This window comes from Prunus persica, chromosome G3, assembly GCF_000346465.2.
Source record: "Prunus persica cultivar Lovell chromosome G3, Prunus_persica_NCBIv2, whole genome shotgun sequence".
Classification (NCBI taxonomy): domain Eukaryota; kingdom Viridiplantae; phylum Streptophyta; class Magnoliopsida; order Rosales; family Rosaceae; genus Prunus; species Prunus persica.
The window spans coordinates 25570245-25595044 of NC_034011.1; the positions used below are offsets into that span (position 1 = coordinate 25570245).

At 37.6% G+C, this 24800-nt stretch overlaps 6 protein-coding genes across 7 annotated transcripts; all 6 read right to left on the bottom strand.

The window, feature by feature from the left end:
• On the bottom strand, positions 164–6350 carry LOC18781740 (GPI ethanolamine phosphate transferase 1). Its single transcript, XM_020560394.1, has 18 exons — positions 6034–6350; positions 5765–5956; positions 5523–5678; positions 5018–5311; positions 4678–4895; positions 4505–4579; positions 4265–4331; positions 3719–4044; positions 3284–3517; positions 3003–3190; positions 2346–2487; positions 2118–2226; positions 1885–1987; positions 1581–1764; positions 1368–1466; positions 1228–1286; positions 927–1032; positions 164–696 (listed from the first exon to the last, which is right to left on the bottom strand). The coding sequence occupies exons 1-18, from the start codon at positions 6269–6271 to the stop codon at positions 532–534; spliced, it is 2955 nt and encodes a 984-aa protein (XP_020415983.1). The 5' UTR covers positions 6272–6350; the 3' UTR covers positions 164–531.
• LOC109948152 (vegetative cell wall protein gp1-like) lies at positions 10787–12390 on the bottom strand. Its single transcript, XM_020560112.1, has 3 exons — positions 12337–12390; positions 11814–11972; positions 10787–11617 (listed from the first exon to the last, which is right to left on the bottom strand). The coding sequence occupies exons 1-3, from the start codon at positions 12388–12390 to the stop codon at positions 10787–10789; spliced, it is 1044 nt and encodes a 347-aa protein (XP_020415701.1).
• On the bottom strand, positions 13894–14666 carry LOC109948153. The gene is made up of 4 exons (XM_020560113.1): positions 14610–14666; positions 14411–14458; positions 14103–14288; positions 13894–13996 (listed from the first exon to the last, which is right to left on the bottom strand). Exons 1-4 carry the CDS (start codon positions 14664–14666, stop codon positions 13943–13945), a joined length of 345 nt encoding a protein of 114 aa, XP_020415702.1. The 3' UTR covers positions 13894–13942.
• On the bottom strand, positions 15487–16981 carry LOC18783197 (gibberellin-regulated protein 14). The gene is made up of 4 exons (XM_007216894.2): positions 16693–16981; positions 16542–16592; positions 16089–16425; positions 15487–15936 (listed from the first exon to the last, which is right to left on the bottom strand). The coding sequence occupies exons 1-4, from the start codon at positions 16750–16752 to the stop codon at positions 15752–15754; spliced, it is 633 nt and encodes a 210-aa protein (XP_007216956.2). The 5' UTR covers positions 16753–16981; the 3' UTR covers positions 15487–15751.
• Positions 19541–21137, bottom strand: LOC18783600. Its single transcript, XM_007214981.2, has 4 exons — positions 20722–21137; positions 20424–20477; positions 20266–20325; positions 19541–19995 (listed from the first exon to the last, which is right to left on the bottom strand). The coding sequence occupies exons 1-4, from the start codon at positions 21031–21033 to the stop codon at positions 19867–19869; spliced, it is 555 nt and encodes a 184-aa protein (XP_007215043.1). The 5' UTR covers positions 21034–21137; the 3' UTR covers positions 19541–19866.
• On the bottom strand, positions 21302–24190 carry LOC18781764. 2 transcript variants are annotated; one of them, XM_020559443.1, is made up of 9 exons: positions 23822–24190; positions 23185–23343; positions 22882–23037; positions 22635–22787; positions 22419–22511; positions 22179–22322; positions 21941–22048; positions 21687–21738; positions 21302–21594 (listed from the first exon to the last, which is right to left on the bottom strand). In XM_020559443.1, the coding sequence occupies exons 1-9, from the start codon at positions 23918–23920 to the stop codon at positions 21560–21562; spliced, it is 999 nt and encodes a 332-aa protein (XP_020415032.1). In that variant the 5' UTR covers positions 23921–24190; the 3' UTR covers positions 21302–21559. The 2 variants fall into 2 exon arrangements, with proteins under 2 accessions (XP_020415032.1, XP_007215068.2); XM_007215006.2 differs by having other exon boundaries at positions 22882–23040; positions 23822–24189.

The following is a 24800-nucleotide window of genomic DNA, read 5'->3' on the forward strand; positions in this document are numbered from 1 at the left end:
TCTTATTGTTGTCCAAAGTATTTGTTCTATTTTATTTTGCAAACGAGTTGCTTACTTGCTGCTAATTGTTCTGGCCACTTTGCCATGAAGCCCATGTGAATACACGGGCAGGGCAAACAAGCCCAGCAAAATTGCTGATGAGCTGAAATTGGACATTGAAATATGTGAATAGGCTTGAAATGGGAGCCCAACTTGTTTTCTGTTCTTAATCTTTCTAACCATAAATATAAATAAATTTATTTACAAATTGATCAATGATCTGTAAATGGGTTTAACTGGTTAAACTGTATCAACTAATCAATACATGTGAGAAGCGTGCCAAAAATTTCAATTGAATGGGGAACACTTGGAAAATCCCATTGCTAAGAATCTCTCATCTCCAAGCAAACTGCAGTTGTAGGAAGAACGGGCAAAGTTGTAGAGTGGGAAGCTGCTATTAGAACCGTGAGAGGCGCCTTAAGAACATTAAAGCTCACCTTTCCTGAAAACTGGTGATTTATTTCGATGCCCAATATCCCAGTTTAGCATTGCTTACATTGCTTTCCGAGATGACCGGTCCACTGAACCAATGTTGATATCTTTTGTGTATATATTTGTGACGGCAAAAAGCAACAGCACAAAGACTACTTGAGCACTCACGATTCCAAAATGGCTGATGCTGTTACCAATTTCCATCCAACTTCCTGTATTTCGGACCTGATATCAATCAAAATGGTCAGTAGGGTTTTCGAGAAAGCATTGATCTGATGCAGTATAATACAAGTGTTCGTCCATGCACATGTAGTATGCTGCGTGGATCAGACATTTCTAACCAAGGAAATCATTTGAAACATTACTTTGTAAGGTAATTCTCCTATCGTTACAACACAAAAATACTACGACAAAGTCCAAAACATAATTTCATCTCAAGAACACAGTAACCTTACCAGGAAGAAGAAATGCATAGTCATTACATCCGAGAACAAAATAACGAGGAAATAGCATCCCAACCGTGGAAGTCGGTTTAGTTTTGTTATTGCACTGAATACACATCTGCATGTCAGTCAAACACAAATTATAAGACAACCACAATTTCTTACAATTTCATATATAAGAGAGAAGGAATTTACTCTACATGTTAGTAAAGTAAAACTGCATTTTTTCCATTCTATTATTAACGAACAGTGCAAAATAAGAACGGTGTTTTAACCAGCTTGTTATCACACACAAAATTGTAACTGCACTTACATGACGAGCAGGAATGGAATGAATAACTTGAAGATAAGTAAGGCAGCCATAAGAAACGGCTGCAATTACAAGCAAATAATATCAGCTAAGCAGTGGCAACAAATCTGATAGATGCCAAGGAAAGTTCAACCTTCACTTACACTGAAGACGGTAATAAATCGATAGACAGATGAAATCTCAAAGCTTGCGATACTTGCAAAATTACCCGTTCCAAAGAAGGCAACATTAAATAAAACCATCTAAAACCACAAAAGACATCAGAGATCAATATCATGAGCAGTTAAATCATTAAATTTCTAGAAAAATCAGGCAATTTCTTCAGTATGGTAATGAAAAGAAAAGATAGCACTTACAAAGATTAATGGAATTCGCACATCAGACAGCTGCAAGTATCTACCATCAAGTATGACATTATCTTCCATATTGTTAAAGGAGCTTGACAACCTGTTCACCTTACTCAAGTAAATAAGTGTGTTTTCAACTAGTATCCAAGCCATGAGTGCAAGAGCCAGAGCACCGTAGAAGACAGCTTCATATCTGCATAAGTTTTCAGAATGAATGAAAAGATAATTAAAAAAATTCATCCTAACAACCCGCATATTCAAAAATCTTTTAAATGAAGGCAAGCATGACAGTTAGCATATAAATAGACTGTACCCAATAGATAATAGAAGGAATGTGGGCGCAAAACCAAGAAATATGGAAGTAAGCCGGGACAAGAGACCATTTGCGGAAAACAATGGAAGTACAATCGAGATACCTATGCCAAGACAAAATAAAGATAAATATAAATAGTCATGTAATTTAAAGATATAAATTCTTCAGCCATTAAACACCTGTCAACTGATATGTTAATCATTAACCTAGAAGGGACGAGTTCAAAAGCATACCAGCAATGGACCAATTTGTAATCTGGTGCAAAGCAAGTAGTTCTTGCTTCTGTGTTCTATGAGAGGTTGATATTGACACCATCACGGATGATAATCCAACCAAAAGAGCCTAATTCACAAGCATAAAAAAATAAAAAATAAATAAAAATTACCTCCATATCTGTTACGTTACACCCTATACATTAAGCTTCCTTCCATACCAACAGAGGACAGAGATAGGTTAAGTACCTGTAACTGAAAGAGCGTGGGAAATTTAGGTTGCTTCTTGTCATGATTGCAGATACTTAGCCAGTACTTGTTTCCTTCAGTATGCAGATCTAGCAACCTAGCAGCTACTCCTATCATAATAATCATAACTCCACTCCCAATCCTATGAACATGAATTGTCACAGAATGCACATAATTTTCAAGGCCAATCCAAATGTTACAATAGACACAGAACTCAAGATAATTGACACAGTATATTGTCGATTTTTCTTAAATAGCTTATCTTTGTTGACTAACTATACATGCATTCATATTCTTTTCTTAATTTTACACACACCTAATAAAGATATCTATGATAGCTGATTTTAGTTCTTGGAACTAACATATTGGCTTGTTCAGGGGTATATGCATTGAGCATATACCACATTTACCCTCCCTTCTGATAATGTGTATTTCATTTTAAAAAGTAGTAAAAAAATTGAATGAACGAAATCTCAACCACGGCCAGATTTCTCACAGTACAACAAAGGCATTGTCCGAATTGGAGAATGTCCTAACAACTCTTAAGATCTTTCCAATAACAATGAAATCTGCAACTGTTCGAAAAATTAACCACACACACCCCTACCTCCTCCCATCCCAACCCCATAGAGATGTATTCAAGAAGAGATGGCTTACACTAGACGATTATTATCGGGAATTTCTGCTGGCATCAAAGTAAATACAGACAAGAACCAACATGCAACACAAACAAAGATTGGTACGCCAGATCTCCAAGGAATCAATTTTAAAAGATAAAGGAAGGATATGACCCCAGAAACCAGGAAACACCAAGTGTATAGCTTCCTCTGAGTAAAGCTATTCACCTGCAGAAATTGCCAAAATTACACTGTTCAGAATTTTAGAGTACCAATTTAACATGGCTTGCAGCATGAAAACTTATAGTTTTGATTCAATACCAGGAATTCAAGAATGAATACTGAGAAAACACCAGTGGCTAGAATTTTAGCAAAGTAATTGATTCTTCTTCCATATAACTCTTTCCATAATGCTTTGATGAACCGATATTCACTAAAGATTTGTGTCCACAGAAATACTGTCATTGATGTGTATGCATGGTAAAGAGGAGGAGAATGCTCCTTAAACAGTATAATACAAAGTAGTCCCAGAAAAAGGCATCCACAAAGTTGTACCTACAGTAAATAATGAGATTCATGAGTTATGTTGAATAGAAAGAGAATATAAAAACCCTTATAGACATCCAAATCTCATATATTTCCAAACTTCTACTTTAGCTCCTTTTTTTCTTAAAAAATCTGTATTTGTGAACTCCTTCCTTCAATTTGAAAACCACTATTAAAGCTTACAAGAGGTCAAGCTTACACAAACATTACTTTTCTGGTATTATCTGTCTGGTGATCTGCTTGCTCCTTTCTAAACATATACCCTGCCAATGAAGTATAAGATTGCAGCACATGGAGAACAATATAGGTCATCCAACCAATATACCCAAGAATAATTACAGTCATGAGCATCAGCCAATCGTAAGTTTGAAAATAGTGAAGTCCTTGCAGCGCCAAGACTCGGAGATCTTCAGACAACTTCCTTGCAGCTGCATAGTCTCTAATAGATATTAGATCCTCAATCTTATCCAATAGGGAGGAATAATCGCCCAGTGGTTTGAAAGGCTTGAAATATAACGAATTTGACTGCTTCGTCTCTAATTTTGTCAAGAAATCCAAGATTACTAAATATGCAGTCTCTACCTACTTTAGTTCCACAAAGTTTCAGTAGAATTGAATATAGTGAATATCCTTAAAAACACTATTGTTAAGATCTTTATCTTATAAACACTCCTTATTCATCACTTATATATATATATATATATATATATATATATACACACATATATACACACACAATCATATGACACAGGATACGTGATTTCCGAAGAAACTGGTTGAGAATTTGCTTCGTGTTGGCAACCACAGCTTCAACTTCATCTTCCTGGACAATGAAACAAAAAGGAAATCTCAGTTGTCTAGCCATTTATAATCTAGTTGAACCAGCAGAACTAATCAAATAGAATATACATATGCTGGCGAAGATATAAGTGATAACATCTTTTACATCCTTTAAAACAAAGACAAGAAATCCACCTTCAAACTGGTTGACTATACCTTTATCATGTCTATGTAATCAAGGGGTAAACTTCCAACCGAGTTTACAGGACATGGCAGACCAAGAAGAGTTGACTACCAGAAAAATCACCAGAAAAATCAATCAGCAAATAAGAGTGAAAAACTTGAAGGTGTTATAAAGGGAAAAAACTCAAGAAAACAAATTGGACAACCATGAGAGGTGCAATATCTGCTTGATTAACATCCACCCTTTCAATGCCATGAAGGCCCCATTCTGTAGGTGTTGGCGTGTCATGCATATGTTCATCAACAAAACGAAAGCCACAATCAGAATGATTGCTGCTGGAGACTAGCTTGGGCTGTTTAACACCTGCTCCCCAAACAACAAGGGGAGTATCAGTGTTTGTAGGATGCCCATCTCCATGGCTTCCTATCAGTAAAATAATAACATGTAAGAACCATTATAAGGGAAAAAATGATGTAGGATCAAACTTATAATAATTCAGTGAAAAAAGTGAAGCAAAAAATTTCTAAAGTACAAGAAAATCCAACCTTTGTCATGCATTCCATGATCAGCAGTAAATACGTATGATGTACGATTGTCCATGTAATAATCCTCAAGAAGATTGTAAACCCTTTCAGCTATACTGTCAACAACCGCAACATTATTGAGATAAATGGACGAAAAGGGCCTATGCGCATGACCATTTGAATCACAGCCAAGTAGGTGCAAAAATACGACAAGATTATCCTGTAAAAGTAACTCCTTCAACTTCGGGTCTTCTTTGGACCTATTCAGAAGTCCCTTAAATTGATCAAAAGACCACTCATCCAGAAAGGAAGCATCTGCATTAACACATACAAATTGGTAAAGCATTAGCTGAAAGTGAGAACCACAGAACAGAGTGTACAGCAGAAGTATCTTTATACCCACAGCATTATCACGCCTAAATTTGTTTAAACCATTAGCGTTGAAGGAAAAAAAAAATCACTAAATACGTAAACTTTAATAGTAGAAATTGCAAATTGAAAAGTAAAAACAAAAGAACAGAGATACCAGTAGCGAAGTCTTCAAAGTCATGAGGGTAACTGTTCCAGGTGGTGTGAGGCAAGCCAGCACAGAAGATTGGAACTATGTCAGGACTACCATAAGAGAAAGTATGCCGGCTTCGGTTAAATACCGAATCAAATTCAACAGGATTAGCTTTCCAGCCTGCGAAACGAATTGGGTATCTCCAGTTAAGCCATTTTCGTCTGTATGAATGCGAAAAAGAAAAGGAAAAAGAAAAAAGAATCAACCTTTCGTAACAGCACTGGGATCTTCATAGAACCCAGCAATTATAGAAACATGTCCAGGCCTTGACTCAGTGGGGGGACGAGCATGTGAAACTCCCCACCGACCCTTCTCTTCGATCACGCTTCTTAAAAATGGAGCTCTAAACTTTCCTTCAGAATCGGACTCAAAGAATTTGTCAGCTCGCAGACCATCAGCTGCAGCACAAGCTCAAAAGCTTTAAAGCAAACTCAAACAAGAAACAGAGTAAAGTTGAGAAGGAAAATGGCCGTACCGACGAGTAAAACGAGGCGTTTTGCAGGGGCTTTGAAACGAGGGGTAACGAGATCCATGCCATGAACAATGGGGGACTTGAAGTAGATGTCGAAAATGCTGAGCATATAAACGGCGTGCAGAACAACGCCAAGTACTACAAGCCATTTCTCTTTCCTCTTCAGCCATGTCCTTCTTCTTCTCTTCGCGTTTGCTTTTACGTTGCTTCCTTCTCCTACCTCTCTCTCTCCACCACCCATCTCTCGCTTCTCTTGTTTTCACTCCGCCGCTTTCCTCCGATCCTCACAAACGTCGTTCAACGCTTCCCTCTTACTCTTCTCCGTCTTTTTCCTAGTCTTCTCCATAAAGAATTTCGGCCTATTTATCAATTGGGCCTCAATTCTGGGCCCAGTTACATATAGGGCCGAGGCCCAGATGAATACTTGATTTTATTGTAATATCGACTTCTTAATTAGTCAAAATAGGAAGTTTTGGAGGAAAATCTGCTAGATGAACCTCAACAACTCCCTAATTTGGCTAACTAACTTTTTGCTCCCTACATTTATGGAGAGAAAGTGGCTCGTTTTTCTCCTCTGCCGTTGTTTTTCTTTTCTTCGGCAAGCATTTTGGCTTCCTCTTCCTCTGTTGCACACCAAATCTTCTCTCTTTTTTGTCAAAAATTCCGTATTTCGACGACAACAACAAAAGATAATGAAAATTTTCATGATTTTTAAGGTTATTTTAGCTAAATTTAGTGAGAAAGAAAAATAGGATTAATGCTACTTGTCTCCAAACTTATGAGTATAATATAAGAGGCTTATAACTCAAGTAGTTAAGAAGAGTTACTCATACACACTAGAGATTATGTGTTCAAATCTCTCTTTCTCAATATCGCTTATATAAATAAATAAAACAAAAACCGCTGTGTATAACATAGAATTAATTCAACCTTTATTTACCATGGAATATTACAACAATATATGGGAAAACCATATATATGGAATTTCTAACATTCAGATACTGTCACACATCGATCAGAAGAGCCAACAACAACAGCAACACGAACATGATAATCTTTCATGAAGCATATAGCTTGGGACAAATTAAAAGAGAGACATAATGAAGCCCAAAACACCAATCAGAATCGATGGAACTGATGTAATGACATGAGTTGGTGCTGCAGATGGGCTAGGAGCAGCTTCAGGAGTGCCAACTGCTGCTGAAACAGCCAGCATCAAGCTAGCAATTGCAACCCAAATGACCATGATAGCTGCAACCTTTTGGTTCTGGAAAGCCATTTCTATAAATATATATGTGATGGTTTATGATCTTGTCCAAGTAAACAATTGACTGGTTTGCAATTCCTTGTGTTGGTTCTCACCTATTTATAAAGCCAAATTCCCTAGCCAAGCTAGCTTTTTCTCTGTGTCCTTTTCTGTACGTAATTACTGGCCAATTTCACTGAAGCCAGTTTCTATGTTTCGAGTTTTGTTCTTCTGGGTAGCAAACAGGCACTTGGGTCCAGATATTATTATTAGCAAAAGCAGATCAGATGGGAATGAGTTATAGTGATGTGATTTGCAGGTGACAATTACAAAGAATGCTCATCACGAATAGCCACACCTTGTTTTTTTGCGTTCAATATTTCTGCTTGAACTAATAACAGCATCAATCAATCTACTTTCTCATTGGGCAAGGGTTCCATCAAATCCAAATAAATAATTATAAAAACTTTATTATTTTATGTAGAAATAGCAATATGTAGACTTCAATTTTCATGAATTGACTTTGATTAACTAATTATACAAGCCATTGACTCAATATAATTAAATACTTTGGGTCTATCTATCACCCATATAATAAATAGATGTTGAAATTAAGTAATACATAACCCATTTATTTTGTAGCATCTGTGAATCAAGTCTCACAGTACTTATTAATTACATCGATCTCGTGCTTAATTAACTAGTTGATTTGAGGATTAATTAATCAAGGGCACTTGTATCCGTTGTAGTATTTATCGGTGTAGCATTTGCCACATTTGTTCATGTTGCTACCATAATCTCCCGGAGGTACACATTTGCAGCGGCCACAGCATGCCATGCATAATCTCCTGCAGATATACTTATCTGTTTCTATTTTGCACCTCTTGTCACACAACGGGACGCAATCTCCATGCCCACAAAATTAAATTAATTAAATCAGCAAAACACACATAGTAATTAACGTTATTAACCCAAAAGCACGTTTCTATTTAATATTTTCATGAAATTGGACACGTCCTTACCCTTGTTGGTCTTAACTCGGGAAGCACTAAGTGGCATGACCACAAGTACTCCGGTAGGAGCCGCTTCATTCATCTGACGTGGCGATGGTGGTGCCCTGAATAGTGGATTCCATTTACGTAAATTACCGTAGCGTATATACCGATCCTGTTCGTAAACTAATGTGATGAACCGATACCCAATAGAACAGTAATAAACTGTAGAAAATTAACACTCAATATATTTGCATGGTTGTTGATATAATTAAAGATATGTAATACCTTTATGTTGAGTTCCTGATCATGAGGACCATGATTAGATGAGACCTAGACAGATAAACCAATTCAAAACTTTTGTGGAAAAATAATAAAGATGAATTAAAGATAAAAATGAAAATTCATAATTAATTACCTCAGCAGAAACTAAGAGAACAGAGGCAAACAGAAGAAGCATAGCTTTGAAATCCATTTTGTACATATATGTTTAGCTAGAAACAAGAACATGGTATAAATAGTGTTGAAATTAGGTGGAGAGATAGGTTTTTGAAGTGTCATGTGACAGCTTCATCCGATCACTGAGACATTAGTAATGGCTTGCTGACCAAAATCTGACTTGAGAGTTCTCCAAGGACGGTGCCCATGCACCAAACTAAACTCTTAGATCCATTTGCCATTAGAGTAAGTGTTACAATCCCTTTGATGATGTCCTTCACACGAGGCCTGCCTCACCAAACTTGTAACCCAAAAGCTGAAGTTTCATGAATTTCGTGGTTCATTGCTTTGTGCCTGTCTGACCATCCTGGGTTGGTAATAACTTACATATCTAATAAAAAGATCGCATTTTTTAGTTCGTGTTACGAGATTATATTATTTTCTAATGAATAATTCATGTGAGGCTGCTCATATGTAACGAGTCTACGAGATGTTCTTGGCATGTCTAGAAAAGACATTAAAGAATTAAGGAATCAATTACTCGTTTCAAATTGTAATTTATTTGTATTTTTTTATAATAAAAAATGATTTACATACCAAATACAAATCAATTACTCGTATCAAATTTGTGGCGGTGGAATTTACACAAATAATCAATTTTATATATGCGTATTCCTCTCGCATCCCAAGATTGGTTCAATTTTTAATGTTCTTTTTTTTTTTTTTTTAGAGAAATTCTATGATTGCATTTATAATTCAGCCAAAAAAGTCATTAGCCACAAAGGGCCAATACAAACTAGCCACAAAAGGGCCATTACAATAACGGAGCGGTCTAATATCAAAATTAAGAAAATCAAATATGTCTCCACTTACGATCAGGCAAGATCGAAGAAACTCTGGCATAGGCATCCCAACTAAGATTGCAAACTTAGAATAATAAAAAAGAGATAAAGCTTGAAACAAATAAGCTATAACAATACAAATAAAACTCTCACCAAGGAGAGATGAAAAGCTCTCACAAAGGAGAGATGAAAAAACTCTCACAAAGGAGAGATGAAAAACTCTCACAAAAGGAGAGGTGAAAACTACACAGAGAATCCAAAGAGTCTCCGCAACTTATTCCAAACATAAAGAAATTACAAAAAAGATGGTGGTGGAGATCCGACGCCGAAATGCAAGTGAAGATCCGACGCTGAACCGCAGCCGCCAATAATGATTGGGTCTTTCGATATAGGTCCAATTTTGAGTTTGCACTATAAATCAAAAGGGCATAATTGGAACATGAAAATAAATTTAAAAAGAAAAAATATATATGATTACATCATAAGATTAGAAAATGAATGTAATCCTATGTGACATTGAAATCAAAGGACTTGGATTACGTGTATGGATTGCACACAAATTCTATCATAAGAATTGAACTTATACTGAATTATTTATATTTAATTTTATATAGAAATAGTAGTGGATTTCAATCTTTATGAAATTGCCTTATATATAAATATTTTATAAAAAAATATTGTTGTTAACGGGGCCTAGCCTAGTAAAAACGTATTTTGGTTTACAAACCACCCCTCCCCTTGTAGTGTGTTAGCTTTCGAGTTTCCATCTCTTGTAAGATTGTTTTTCTTTTTTTAAGCGCTCATGATTAAAAGCAGTCTACTCCTCCAAAAAATAAAAATTCCCATATTGATTTTCATTTCCTAAAAATCAAGGATGTTGAACAATATTTTGCATATGAGGTTAAGAGAGAGGATCCAAATCAAAATGCATATCCTTTCAACTTTAAATCGTGCACATCCTTGGGCGCCATATTAACTATATGTTTGCCTGAATATTCTCTGTTAAAACGAAGCACCAAATCATTGGATACTCAAAGGGGTCTATTGAATTGCCCATTTTATTTTATGATATGCATAGATAGGAGGATACGATGGATTACAAAATTAACAACGAGAGAAAAGCCTTTTATTTTTGTTATTTTCTTTTTTGCCTCTCTCATACTTGTACAGCGTACGTGACATGAACTCAAGAGAGGGAAAAATAGGATAAAACTTGATTCCAAAATTTCAAGAACATGTCAGCGTAACAATATCGGAGCCGGTTCATCCACGAGCGGTTCTGGGGCGGGTGCTTTTCGCAACCGATCCATTTTTGGAGCAGGTGCTCTCCGTCCCCCATTAGGTCTCCTAGGTCCTTTTTGTGGAGGTTGTGCAGCTGGTACTTTGGGCACCCGATTAGGCCTCGGAGCGGGTGCTTTGGGCACCCGATTAGGTTTCGGAGCAGGTGCGTCCACCAGAGGTTTCGGAGGAGGTGCTTTCGGACAAGGTTTTGAGGAGGGAGCTGGTACCGCCTTAATCTTCGGAGGTGGAGGCGGCAGCGGTGCTTTCGCTAGAGGTATTGGAGGTGGTGCTTTCCCCAGAGGTTTTGGCGAGGGAGCTGGTGCCTCCTCCGGTGCTCCCTCCTCCTCGTCCGACGGTGGTGGTGGAGGCGGTGCCTTCTTCTTTGGAGGTGGTGGCTCCTTATTCTTCGGAGGTAAAGGCGGCGCCGTTGCCCTTTTGGGAAGTGGTGATGGTGGAGTGGATGGGGACTTGATGGGAGAGGGTGGAGCAGGCGGGGCCTTGATCTGAGGATTAGGGTTAGGGTTCTTCACTACTGGAACTGGAGGAGCGCATGTGCATTGACGGGGGTTGTTTGGAGTTTTGGTGTCGGGTGAGGGTGACGGTTTGGTGCTGGGAGGGGGACCAGTTGTGCTCGGGCTCCGGGTTCCGCCGCCCGATATTGGAACAGGCGGTACAATTGGGAAGACAGGCGGAACGGGAACGAACGGTGGGATAACGCCTCCTCCTGGGAAAAAGGACTCATCGCTGTCCTTTTTTCCGTCCTTTTTCCGAGTCGGAGCCGAAGGGGGCTGCATAAGCATGCATTCATTATCAATAATTCAAAAATTAAAGGTAAAAATAATTGTATCTACAATTAAGTAGTGCGTAGATTGGCTACTCTTCTTGAATTCAATTAGCTACTCCTCATTGTTGAGCTAGCTGTAATTTGGTACCATGCATTAGACAAAGTAGTGCGTAGATTTATTCAATGTGAATGGACCTAACTGGGTACACAGGAGCTGGTGCAGGTGCTTTCGCTGGAGGTGGAACTGGAGCCGGTGCTTTGGCTGGAGGTGGTGGAGATCGTGGCGGTGGTGGAGATTGTGTCGGTATTGGGATTGGGATATTAAATGGTGGTTCATCCCAATCCTCCCAAGGAAATAGCTGTATAGATCATGAGTTCAATATATAATTGAGCATCTCAAATCCGTGGAAATTAGCACTAGAGATCAAATTTGATCCCAAGGAAATAGCTGTATGTATGTATCGTGTCATGTGTAAAACTTCAATTTAAATAATACCAGAGGGGATAACAGTACTGCTTTCAAATTTTAGTCACTAGCTGTAGTCGAAGGATGTGCAAAGTGATATCAAGTTAATATACAATATTGGAAAGAAGGATCATACCCCCCAAAACTTTGCGTTTTTCTCTGGATGATCATCTGAGGAAACCTACAAAGACAGGATCGGTATCAGTGAATTTAAACACACCTAACTGTTGACAACACTTGAGGCATAGACTCTATACCCTTGCAGTAACTAAGAGAACAGTAGCAAGCAGAAGCGTAGCTTTGAAAGCCATTGTAGATATATTAGCTAAGGATGTGAGATGAACATTCTAGCTAGCAGAACAAGTAGTGTGTATATATATATATATGTATGTAGCGTACGTGCAAGGTGCATCCATGCCGAAAGGTAATGGAGAGATAAATTTTTACAAGCTGATTCATCAGAACAAGAGACATAAGCATAACTAAAAGTCATGGGTTGCTGTCCAACATCTGACTTTTGAGTTCGACCCTCCTTCCCCAAGGACGACCGTGGCCATGCATTCCACTGAAATCTCTATTCCCATCACAGTATGTGTAACCAATAAATGAACATCCTTCGAATGATCACGCGATCGAAAAACTCTTGGAGCCAAATTAGCTACATTTCCTCCTCTTCAGCCGGGTGTATTTGAGGTTCCTAGGTTTGCTAACCTCATTAAAAGTATATAAAAACAATTTGGGGTTGTGGGTCAATATATGGCTGAATGGCTCCTCTACTTCACTTGATACTCTGATCGTTCAGACCCCTCCACATGAACTGTTCGACTCAAACTAAAAAGGCAGGCACACATGGACCAAACTAAACGGAGTTAACATATACAATATTGGAAAGAAGAAAAATCAAGTATACAAAGACTTTCTTCATATAGTCGGAGGAAGAGCATCCATATTAGATATTACAGTTTGGTGACTAGCAGTCAGAAAATGTTTAGGTCCAAGTATTATAGTATTTTTCTATAAATATAGGGAAGGAAATTGCCTTGCGAATAAATTGGCAGCTCTAAGCTCAAAACTAAATTTGTGGTGTAGTTTTTGGGAGGGTGTGCCTGAAGAGTTTGGACATTATCTACTAGAAGATTTGAGTGGGGTTACTAGACCCAGAAATTTGTTTATGTAGTTTTATTTCTGAGCTTCGGCTCCCTTAGAACCAAAAAAAAAAAGAAGCCATTTTCTTTCGTTTACTGATATAATTAACCATTTAAAATGACCACTATTTGTATTTTTGCTTTTCCATAGTATAACCATGGTTTGTTCTATGTTCTACAGCCTTGGTATAACATTTATTTTTTCTTTTCAAAGTTCTACGCGGTAAGTATGATTCGTGCAGTCGGTGGCTCTACTGTCAATTGGTCTAATGAAGAAAGCTTGATTGAGGAATTAATGCACACTATTGTTAGGCAGTTGCATGATACATTCTATCGATTAAATGTTCTCAGAGTAGTTAATGTAATGGCTCATATAGACTAGCACGTTTTGCTTTATCTTTTCATGAAGTGTCTCGTCTTGATATCGGGACACTCTTTGATATTCTCGTTGATATTAATACCTTATTCGAAGAAAATATATAATGTTGTTTTTCGATGAAATCATTCGTCTCAAAAAAGAAATAAGATATATATGCATACATTAAATATTAGCATATTATTTTTGAAATATAGAAATCATCCGGTACATGAAATTGAGCAATTAAATAGATAAATATTATTGAATTATAATAAGAGTCTTAGTACATATACAGTATTACATACACTTTATTGTCTTTCTCATATATACTTATACTCAGTTCTGGCTAACATTCGTTGGTCAATTCCCAATTGACGAGACTGATTTGTTTAACGGGTTCACCATACCGTCCACCTGAAACCAGAATATCAAAACTTAAGCATACGATAAATGATAATTACTGTCATAAAACTTTTTTATTTTAAAAAATATATATATATATAAAATTGTGTACCTTTACCTTATTAGCTACTGGAAGTGGTGGAGTTAGCTCATCGTCGTTATGCTCGTCAAATGGAGGATAAGGCTCGTCCAGTGCCGGTGAAGGCGACGACTTGGGGAATGGCTTGGTCTTGCCTCCCTTGCCACCTTTTGGTGCTGGTGGTGACCTGCCTTTGGGTGGTGTCTTTGCTTTTGGCGTCGTTGGCTGAAACCACATTAAATGTTAAATTTTCTCTCAATAATTTATATTCATGTACAAAGTTGTATAATAATTAAACGGGTAGCACTGTCCTGATACTAAATAAGTGTATAAATCAATGTACTGACTTTACTCTTTGCCTTAAGTTCTTCTTCAGGATCGTCTTGAGATGAAACCTTAAAAAATAAGAATATCGTTCAAACGAGAGGAAAATTAAAATTACAAAAGCACCTATGCAGATTTATTTTTGCAAAAAAAAAGAAACAAATTTTATTTTCTCGCCTATTTACGAAGAATCAAATTATGAGTATATAATTAACTAATTACCATTGTAGTAACTAGGAGAATGGTGACGAAGAGGAGGAGGAACGCCTTGAGAGCCATTGATTGTAAGCAGCAGGTGGAAATATCAAGAGGAATTAATGTAGTAGAAAAGTGTAAGAGCTACAGGAAGGCAGATGATGTTTGTAGGAGAACTAGGATGGGGTATAAATAGTGTTAAAAAGGGTGGAAAGAGAAATTTTTACACGCTTAGAACACCACTATTTCCCTAAGCATACCACTGATACTGTTCCTCATAATCTTATATTTGCATGTGGGAACACATGCCTTGCAAAGAACCTTGGTCAAAATTAATTTAAATATTATAAAAAATAAAATAAAATAAAATATATGGACCTAGAAAGAAAGATCCATCCATTTTTGTTGTTCTAGGTACTGGGCTATTAACACAGGTGAAAAGGCCCATCGTGCATGAAGTAAATGCTAGGGCCTACCCTGCTTGAAGGAAATGTTAGGGCCCACCTACTAATATTATTAGGTCGCAATGTTACTAGGCTATGCCTTGAGGCCCACATCTTCAAGCCCGTGGGATTTCTTCAAGACTGAGCATCAAGAAGAATTTTTACATCTCACATTCACATACGAAGGAAGATTGGAGAATCACATATGAAGGAGAACTAGAGAACCAACTACCATGTTGGTGTCATAAGGTTATTGATAGGAATATCAAAATAATGTTATACTCATGTCATAGAATTATTGATCGAGAATATCAAAATAATGTTATACCCGTTCATTTGTTCTCACAAAATGAACAGATTATTCATACGACATTTCGAAGTCTAGAATGTGAAAATGTCAACCATAATGCTTCTTCTAGCTGTAAAAGACAGCAGGCACTATAAATGTTGTACCCACCAAGAGCTAAAAAGTACAATAATATATTTATATATATTAACTAACATCTGCTACAACATGACATTGAAAATTTGAATAAAAGAGCCGAGGCCATACATTATACATACTAGTAGTAGTAATTGCCCATTCAATAGATGCAGGAAGCAGTAGAAAGAAACTAGAAAAGACACTGGAAAACAATTATTTTCTCGCTTCTCCTCTCTCATACAGTATTAAGCAAACATGGCACGCCTTAAAATTCCAAAAAACAGAGCGAGAGAAAGTTGTGTTCAAGGGCACTTGCTTCTGTTTCCATGGGTGACCATATCAGTGTAGCACTTGCCACATCTTTCCCGGTTGCCAAAAGTTCCGGGAGGAACACATCTGCAGCGGTCACAGCATGTCATGCAAGCTCTCATGCAGACTCTCTTCCTTGAGTGTAATTGGCACCTCTTGTCACACAAAGGGATGCAATCTGCCCCATCACAAAATTATTCACAAAAAAAACCAAATTAAGTAGTTAGCAGAAACACCATGAAAAATTAATCAAGATTAACATTTTTTTTACTGCATAAAAAGGCATGAAAAATTCACTTCTCTATGGTACGGTGGTGAGAAAATATTTACCCTCTTTGGATTTAACTGGGGGCAGTGGTGGGTAAGTGGGTGGCTTCACTGGGGGCAGAGGACTGACAGGAGTTGGTGGAGTGGGTGGCTTGACAACTGGAGCTGGTGGTGGAGTGGGCGGCTTGATCACTGGAACTGGTGATGGACTGGGTGGCTTGATTACTGGAACAGGTGGTGGACTGGGTGGCTTAATCACTGGAAGAGGTGGTGGACTGGGTGGCTTGATCACTGGAACAGGTGGAGCTGGAGCCTTGACCAGGGGTGGTGGAGCCGGTGCCTTGACTATTGGAAGCTTAGGAGGAGCTGGTGCAGGTACTAGGACTTTGGAATAAGCAGCCTGAAATTAATTAAATTTACCACATTGAAGGTCAAAAACACTCTCAAGATTAAAGCTTTTTGTTACTTCCAGATATAAACTCAACTTTACCACTGTTTTAAGTGAAAAAATAGTACCTTTAACTTCAGTTCTTCTTCTTCATGATGCTCAACTGATGAAGAAGAAGCCTAAAAAAAATATGGATTTCAAACCAATTTAGACACACCCAAGATATGGGAAACTAAACAACAAAAAATGCTAATACATTGGGATGGAAATAATAATTACCCTTGTAGTAACAAAGAGAAGAGCAGCAAGTAGAAGGAGAATGGCTTTGTAAGCAGCCATTGCGGAACAGCTGGAAATGTCAAGCCTGGAGAGCTAAGAAGGAAAAGACAGATGATTTGTAGCAGAAGCAGGGATGTGGTATAAATAGTGTTGAAAAAGGACCAAAAAGAGATATTTCTACAAGCTGCCGATATGCATGCCAGCTGCTTTTGATGAAATGAGCAGATCAGTGAGACATAAGTTATGGCTTGGTGTCCAAAAATCTGTCTTGAGACTTCGACCCACCTGCCCCTATGAGACTGTCCACTAAACTATTATTATCTTATATCTACACTCTTTCTCACTCATCTCATCAGACTCTGTGTCACCCCCACCCCCTCGCAATAAATTAATTTCCTCCACACGAGGTCTGTCTCATAAAATAGGGTTATGCTAGAGAGATCAACTTTAGATACTAACTTGTGTACCAACTCTCTAATAGAGGTGGAGCTCACCAATACAATGGGTCTCACACTCTATTAGAGAGTTGGTACACAAGTTGGTATCTAAAGTTGGTCTCCCTAGCATTTTCCCATAAAATATTAACTTGTAGCCAAAGCTACGTTTCCTCTCGTAAATTTCATTAATTGCTTCCCTATTTGTTTGATCCCTTTTTTTTATGTCAGTCATAACATGAATAACTACTCTTAATTATTTGATTATATCATCTTTGTGATTGTTTTATAGATTTTTTTGTTGTAAAGTTTAAAAACAATATATCAGTGATAATATAAATAACTACTCTTAATCACTTGATTACAACGTCTTTATAATTATTTCCTAAATTCTTTTATGTTAAAATCTAAAGACGGTATGGGGTTCTGGGTTAATTGCTAGTTAAGCACATTTCTTCACTCCTCCACATGAACTTTTCTACTCAAAACATGAGTGAATCAATGCAGCCATGGACCCAAATTAAGAAAGGCATTATTTTGGGATCATTGGGGATTATTTGTATTGACATTAATACTCATATGGTAATGTACAGCTGGTTCCTGGGAAGGATCCGACGATGTAATTGACAGATCTATGAGAGTACAATTGATTGAGCAAATCTAGGAAGTTATATAGATTACAACTGGTTGGTTCCATAAGAACTTACACTGCTGGTTCTGTTTCTCATATTCTTATTAGTTAAATATAGGAAGCTGCTGCATGCATGTGATATCAATGACATGTCTGCTGTATCAGTATGCTATGCCTAGATGGACCAAACCCTATATGATCCATATATATATATATATGTAAGTTGTAACTCTCTACCGGGCGTTTCATTTCAGGACAACAAATATATGAATATTAAGTAATTTGAAAGGCATTTACAAATTTACAACACTCCAAAACTAAACTTGAGAGCAACACTATGATTTCACAGTAACGTGTTTGGTATGGATATGTCAGAGAAAGATCCTATTACAATCACAGTTTTCAGGCTTTCTTTTCAGCTAGGGCCCTCAGCTCATCTTAATCTTAATATATGTGCTAATCAAGCTGCCTATAAAAATATATGAAAAATACTTCTCTTTTTCATATGTAAGTAAGAACTTTTATATTTTTGTCAATAACAGTATGATATGTGCTATTCAAATACAAATAAATACAAATTTATCGGAATTGGGTTTTGACGTAGGTGCATATATGAACTGGCACAAGTGAAGCAAAGGCCCCCTGGTTTGAACAAAAACACTAGAGTCCAGTCTGATTCGAATTTGAGTACAGTAAAAGTGAGACATGCCCCAGTTAAATTAAGTAGGGACAATTTACTTTTCCTTTTTCATTTGGCAAAGGGGATAACTTTATATCACCCTTCCCAAAAATAATTATTGACAGAGTGGGTGGATTGCTGTTAATCCTCTGCCGTTGGATTTTATCTAAGCAAATTCATTCAACCTTTCAGATTTCAGAATCAGAATCACATTGGTAGCTTGCTTCTCACCAACTTCTTCACCAGTCCATGGAGAAACGCCAAAACACCCATCATGTCTCGGCGCCATTGGGGCAATGATATGATAACTCCACTGCAGCACAGACTAGGCTTTAGGCCCCATATGAACAGAAAAATACAAATATGTACGGATCATATTTTAGGTCATTGGGCCAGTATCTATCAGACTCTTCTCAGTAAAGCCTGCTAGGCTCTCTCTCCCCATGCTCATTATACGGGTCATGGGTTACTTTCTTCCACACACCAAACTTATAAGGGTCATGGGTCAGAAAAAAAGTGGATAACAGCAAGTCGTCCATGTGGTTACTTTCTTTCACACACCAAACTTAGCTAATCATGTTAATATCTACACACAACATATCAGTCCGTCAGATCTGAGTCCGCCTCCTTGTACCTAATTTCTTAAATCAATTTAAACAACTTTCGCTTGCATTAAAATAACAAAAATATACACAAGTGTATTATATCTCATTTTAAGGTGAGTCGTTTTATAGTAAAGGTGACATATATGTATCATAAATGTGAACCTTTATATTAAGTACACGATTCATTATATAAGAGACACGTGTCAGATTATAACTTAACCGTACATCACATCAGTAGGTAAGGAGGAGTTTCTCCTTATGGGCAAGGAGGGAAGCATTATCCTTAATTAAATGATCATGTGACTAATATAAAGATCCATATGAGGAGTCCATATATGACACCCTCGCTATATAATTTCTCTACCAAAGGTAGGTGAGATATAAGACACTTGTGTATATTTTTTTATAACGGGTGGGCCTAGGCCAGCAATATCTGGCCAGGCTGCGTGATCTAATTAGAAAAACCTAACCAGGTCATATACATGGGCCGGAACTGGAGTTAAAAAAAATATATCTGAGCTTGACCTAGTGGCATCTAAGTCATGGCTCTGCTAATAAGATTAGGTATAAAACAGAATTAGCATCATGCAAATTTACATAGTAGAAGTACAACCACCTCACAAAAACCATCTCAACGACGACAGTAAAATTGTTTATCCACTATGTCTGTCTAAAGTTCAACTTCACCAAAACTTGGTAGAGGCAGCCTATATAACTACAAAATACAAACCATGAATGATGAATCCAAGGAAACAGAGCTTCAACATTATATTTCTCAGCCTTTTTCCTCTCCACTTTCGTTTATCCTAGACCAGCACACAAGCTCTATACAGCAATTTCCTCTTCTTCGTCAAAGCTCAAATTCAATGTTTGTAGCTTAAATCCTGAACTCTGTATGGTCTCAACCAAACTGGAAGCCACCCCAGTAGCTTGTACTGTTGTTTGTTTTGTCAACTGGAAAATCAAACAAAAAATGCTTCTCATTACAACCTAAATGTATCTCACAGAATCAAAAACACCCAAAAGCGATAAGATGCGATCAAAGCACATAGGAAAATAAGTAAAATCAAGGAACATCCAAAAACATAAGTTGTGAACAACGCAAAGTAGGTGGCAAATTGAGTAAGATCAAGCATTCAGCAGCGGATAAACTTTACTTATAATGGATCACATATATTTTGCTATTTGTTACTAGACAGTTAAGAAAGTTTCTTTTATACGCACCTCAACAGTTGCAATACCCTCAACAACTTCAACTTTTAAGTTGGTAATACCTTGAGTTTCCTGTGACAAGAATGCATGAATGAGGAACAAATTATGAACACCAATCCAACATTGATTCACAATTTCAAACATCCACATATCTAAAAATGAAAATGTACCTCTAAGGCGTTGGTTACTGAAGGGATAGCGGCGTCACTCATTGTTCCATCTGCCTTGAAATATTATGCAAAAGAAATGTCATATTTAATACTAAAGCTAAAAACTTGTCATTAACAAATTTCCTCATAATCAGAAAACAAAGAAGCATATGCATAAATTGCTAAACTTCAGAAAGAAAAAAGGAACAACAATTTCATGGAAATTTGCAGCGCATGAATAACATGGACTCCAGAAAATGTAAAGATACAGAATTTAAACACAAAGTTGCAAACTTGGGCAAAATTGGTAGCCGGGTACCTGAAAGAGCATGGTTAGAGTGTCGGAGGGCGAAACGGGGACCGAAACGGGCTGTTCCTGTTGCTCGCTGCTGGCGGGTTCTTCTTGTTTTTGCTCTTCTTCTTCAACTGGAATTAGGGTTTCCTCTTCGACTGCCCTTATAATTGTGGGTATACGGGACCTCTGGTCCTTGTGCGTTAAACGCTGGAAAGAGGTGGAAACGTTTCGGAACGAAAGGTTTGGAGAAGGAATGGGAATTGCAAGGGAATGGGAATGATTGCGTGTACGGAGCGAGGCCAGAGGTGAGAATGCTGAGACTGTAACCGTAGCCATTTGTTTTGGGTGAGTTTTATCTTTCAATCTTTCTTACTTCTCTGTTCTCCCACCAAAGCAATATCCAGCCACTGGTCTGAGAAGAACGAGTGTAGTTGGTTTGTGCGAGATGATGCAAAGCGCATTAAATTGGGCCTTTTGGGCCTTTTGCTCCCTATCCATTTACGGAGCTACATTTGTCTTAAAAGTTTTGAAATTAATCAGAGCCGTCCACTTGATTTTCTTCTTCTCATCAACCATTATTACATGTGTAAACTTGACAAGCAACTTAGTTTGAATGCAGATTCTCTAAACCAATTTTAACAGCTGGAAATTACAAAGTTTGGGTTTCAAAATGATCACTGAGAATTTAACACAGACCAGAGTTGAAATTAGGAATTGGGATGTACATATTAAGGAGCTCTTGCTCCATCAGAAGTTCAAAAGCAGTGCATAACCAACAGAATCTGAAAGCATACGTTTGAACAAGTCCTGGTTCGAATTCTCTCAGCCTACAAAACAATGTCTCCCTTTCCATCATTTGGGCTTACTTCCCGTTCCAATCCACTTCAACTTGTCCATCTGTTCAAGCATGAGATCCAAGCAGTTCTCATAAATGGAAAACCAAGTATAGACTATGAAAATCACAAGAATTCAACAGAGCTGGCACTGACCTTGAAGATTTATTGCTCGGTTTGCTTGAACATCAGCGTCAGAATTGTAATCCTGCAGCAATAGCAGATTATCTCATTACAGGGCCACCGTAGCAGATTTTGATAAAATTACCATTGTCCAATTAACAGAATCAAACAGAGTTCAATTTTTGATCCATTCTCATACTCTCATCAAATTAAGTTCTTGGAGTCTTGAAGATTTATTATACAAGAATTACATACAAAAATTTCTTCCAGAACACAACTGTACATACCCTAAGAACATGATTGATATCAAATGACATAAACTTTTCCTTGAGCTCCCTGGCCACTTGGCACAGCACAGCCATATTCTCATTTTTGGTTGCCCAGAGACCCTGAATCTGTTACATCAAAGAGCTCGTAAGACTTAATAAACAAAAAAAATATGAAATGAATTTTCAAGGATACAGATAACAAAAGGGAGGGAAAGGGAAAGACTGAAAAAACTCAAGTGCTGTAACATATACGAACCTGCATGCAGACAAGTTTAGAGTCTCCTTTAACACGAATGTGTTTATATCCTTTTTCAAGAGCATATTTCAATCCCAAAATTACAGCTCGATATTCAGCAACATTATTTGTTGCAATGCCCACCCCTTCACGTAACCGGTAGACCTATAAAACCCCATGTTACAAATGAACGGTTAACAGCTACATTTGACAAGAAAATATGCCCTAAAAGAACCACAATTATCTCAATGAACTGCATACAGCGCTTCCATCTTCAGCTCGTAGCACAGCTCCTGCACCAGATTGTCCAGGATTTCCTTTTGAAGCACCATCGAACTCAAGTATACAGGAATGCTGGAAAAAGACATAGATCAGGCATAAATATGTAACTTTACTTCACATACCCATAACAAAGAGATTAGACGGATAGATAGACATAATATAACATATCAGTGGTTGTGAGAACTAGAAACTTACACCACTAGAAGGAACTGCTTGAGTTTCCATAGGATTATCATATTTGAAATGCTTTCTCTGAGAGGTTGGGAATGAAGTAGTCCCAACCATATCCTGCAATCTCTTTGGTGGCGAGTAGTCCTTGACAGCTGATTCTACTGTAGAAGAATCTGGCTGCCGGAATGTATGAACATGCACAATTAGACAATCAGTAATCAAATATATTATGCACGTTATATACCAGTGGTTGTGAGAAACAGAAACTTACACCACTATAAGAAACAGATAGAGTTTCAATATGATCATCAGATTTGAAATGCCTTCTCTGAGTCAGAGAGGTTGGGAATGAAGTAGACCCGGCCATCTCCCGAAATCTATTTGGTGCTGAGTCATTGACAGCTGATTCTACTATAGAAGAATCGGGCTGCTGAAAGTTTATAAACATGCACAATTAGACGATCAGGAACTAAATATAAGATCGTCTATGATACAAAAACTATTTTCATGCCACATGCCATGGAGAAGAACAGAGAACCCCAAAGAGCCATTTTAAAACATGACATCAACAAACCTGGTAAGGACAAGCAGCAATTATTCCAAAAAGATCATCTTTCACATCATTGGCACAGATAGTATAAGAAGCATTCTTAAGCCCATGGGAGACAAGGTACTCCTCAGCCTCTCTAGGCAAACCGTGGCCTTTGAACACACTTATAGAAGGATTGCATACCTATAAAGAAAACAAACCTCATAAATATTCTGAAGCATTTTCCAGTAGCACGAAAATAGAAGCAAAAAACCCCTCGTTACCAATGAGTTAGGAACAGATGGGCACATATACAACCTAATGGAAGCTAATTTTACTCTTAACGTTTGTGGACGCGAAAGCTACAATTAGAGATTCGCAATTAGGGAAGGTAGCCTACCACCAGAAAGCACAAACTTTTTTCAGAATGTACACCACAACCAATCAATGTAGGAAGAAATTTCAGTTGCATATAAGAAATTAGTCTTAAGTTTCAGTATTAACGTTGTCCACGAGAAAAATGATAAAAGAACAATAAAGGGAACGGTTGTTCTAACACAATCAAGAAAACCCAATAGAAAATTAAGCTTGGTGCTCCAAAGATTGATCAAGAATGGGCCAAAACCAGAAAAGAATCAAGCTGAAACGTTATAACATAGATAATAAGGTAGTAAAAATTTACCGAAGAACCGGCTTGGTTTTGACAATCCCTTAAGTTTTTATATACGCCAATGATATCCCCCTTCCGAACCACATAAAAAGCATCACCCTCTTCCGCCATTGAAGCTTCAGTGTCTTTCAAGACCCAGCAATGCAAATATAAAAGGAAAGCCAAAACGTAAAAGTTAACCGAATTTTAGTTTCTACAAATGACGACAATGAAACCCTAGTATTTAAAAGGATATAAATAGTGACTGTGGATCTTGAAGATCCGACCTTGTAGCTGTTGAATTTTGAAATTCGAATGAGAGAAACGTCAGGTCAAGTGAGTGCCCAGTGGTCACGGAGTACAGTGAATTTACTCAAATGCTACACGTTGCCATCAATGGCCCCTGGCATTAGGTCGACTGATGGAATCCCAGAGAAAGTGTTTTTCTTACGATATGTTGGCATTTAGCCCGCCAAACATAACCTTACCCATGAGCCAGCCCGTTTGACACACAAAAAACGAGTCCAAGCCCGAGCTGTGGCTACCTAGGCCTGACTCTTAGGGCCCAATCGTTCTATTTTCCTTGTTAATTTTATTTTGACTAACTTACAAAGATAATTTCCAACCACCAATGTCCTTAGCATCCACAATAGGAGGGTGTATAAAGAAGTGTATGTTAAATATACACCTTTTGTCGCTGAAATCATCTCTAACGAGAAGATGTAAATGGTTGTAAAAATACATCACAACTATGGAGACGTAAAATTATATGCACATTTGCATCTTTTTTTACATCCTTTGCAGACGGGAACCCATAAGAGAAAAATGGAAAGAGAAGGATTGGAATTCAAAATGAAAGGCCTAGATTTCATGCAATTTGCATTGCACTTCCAAGGGCCCATATTTCTACAGAGATATTTTTATGTTAGTTTGTAGGTAAAATCATATGTTCTCCAAATTTAAATTTTTTAAGGTCCATTTATTTGGAAAAATAAAATAAATCTAACATGCA

Bases quoted from the DNA above. Each gene is read 5' to 3' on its own strand.
- LOC18781740 (XM_020560394.1), bottom strand. From the start codon at position 6,271: ATGGGTGGTGGAGAGAGAGAGGTAGGAGAAGGAAGCAACGTAAAAGCA. The intron at 4,896-5,017 runs GTTGGATTTTCT...TTTTACTGATAG, and splicing joins TCATGGAATGCATGACAAAG to GAAGCCATGGAGATGGGCAT. The intron at 1,988-2,117 runs GTATGCTTTTGA...GTCTTGGCATAG, and splicing joins TACAAATTGGTCCATTGCTG to GTATCTCGATTGTACTTCCA.
- LOC109948152 (XM_020560112.1), bottom strand. From the start codon at position 12,390: ATGGCTTTCAAAGCTACGCTTCTGCTTGCTACTGTTCTCTTAGTTACT. The intron at 11,973-12,336 runs GTATAGAGTCTA...TGATCTATACAG, and splicing joins TTCTCTTAGTTACTGCAAGG to CTATTTCCTTGGGAGGATTG. The intron at 11,618-11,813 runs GTTAGGTCCATT...ATGCTTATGCAG, and splicing joins CACCAGCTCCTGTGTACCCA to CCCCCTTCGGCTCCGACTCG.
- LOC109948153 (XM_020560113.1), bottom strand. From the start codon at position 14,666: ATGGCTCTCAAGGCGTTCCTCCTCCTCTTCGTCACCATTCTCCTAGTT. The intron at 14,459-14,609 runs GTAATTAGTTAA...TTATTTTTTAAG, and splicing joins TTCTCCTAGTTACTACAATG to GTTTCATCTCAAGACGATCC. The intron at 13,997-14,102 runs GTAAAGGTACAC...TTCTGGTTTCAG, and splicing joins CACTTCCAGTAGCTAATAAG to GTGGACGGTATGGTGAACCC.
- LOC18783197 (XM_007216894.2), bottom strand. From the start codon at position 16,752: ATGGCTGCTTACAAAGCCATTCTCCTTCTACTTGCTGCTCTTCTCTTT. The intron at 16,593-16,692 runs GTAATTATTATT...TATTTTTTTTAG, and splicing joins TTCTCTTTGTTACTACAAGG to GCTTCTTCTTCATCAGTTGA. The intron at 16,426-16,541 runs GTACTATTTTTT...AATTAATTTCAG, and splicing joins AAGAAGAACTGAAGTTAAAG to GCTGCTTATTCCAAAGTCCT.
- LOC18783600 (XM_007214981.2), bottom strand. From the start codon at position 21,033: ATGGCTACGGTTACAGTCTCAGCATTCTCACCTCTGGCCTCGCTCCGT. The intron at 20,478-20,721 runs GTACCCGGCTAC...TAATATTTCAAG, and splicing joins CTCTAACCATGCTCTTTCAG to GCAGATGGAACAATGAGTGA. The intron at 19,996-20,265 runs GTGCGTATAAAA...TTGATTTTCCAG, and splicing joins AGGGTATTGCAACTGTTGAG to TTGACAAAACAAACAACAGT.
- LOC18781764 (XM_007215006.2), bottom strand. From the start codon at position 23,920: ATGGCGGAAGAGGGTGATGCTTTTTATGTGGTTCGGAAGGGGGATATC. The intron at 23,041-23,184 runs GTTTGTTGATGT...ATAAACTTTCAG, and splicing joins TTGCTGCTTGTCCTTACCAG to CAGCCCGATTCTTCTATAGT. The intron at 22,788-22,881 runs GTAAGTTTCTGT...ACATTCCGGCAG, and splicing joins TATCTGTTTCTTATAGTGGT to CCAGATTCTTCTACAGTAGA.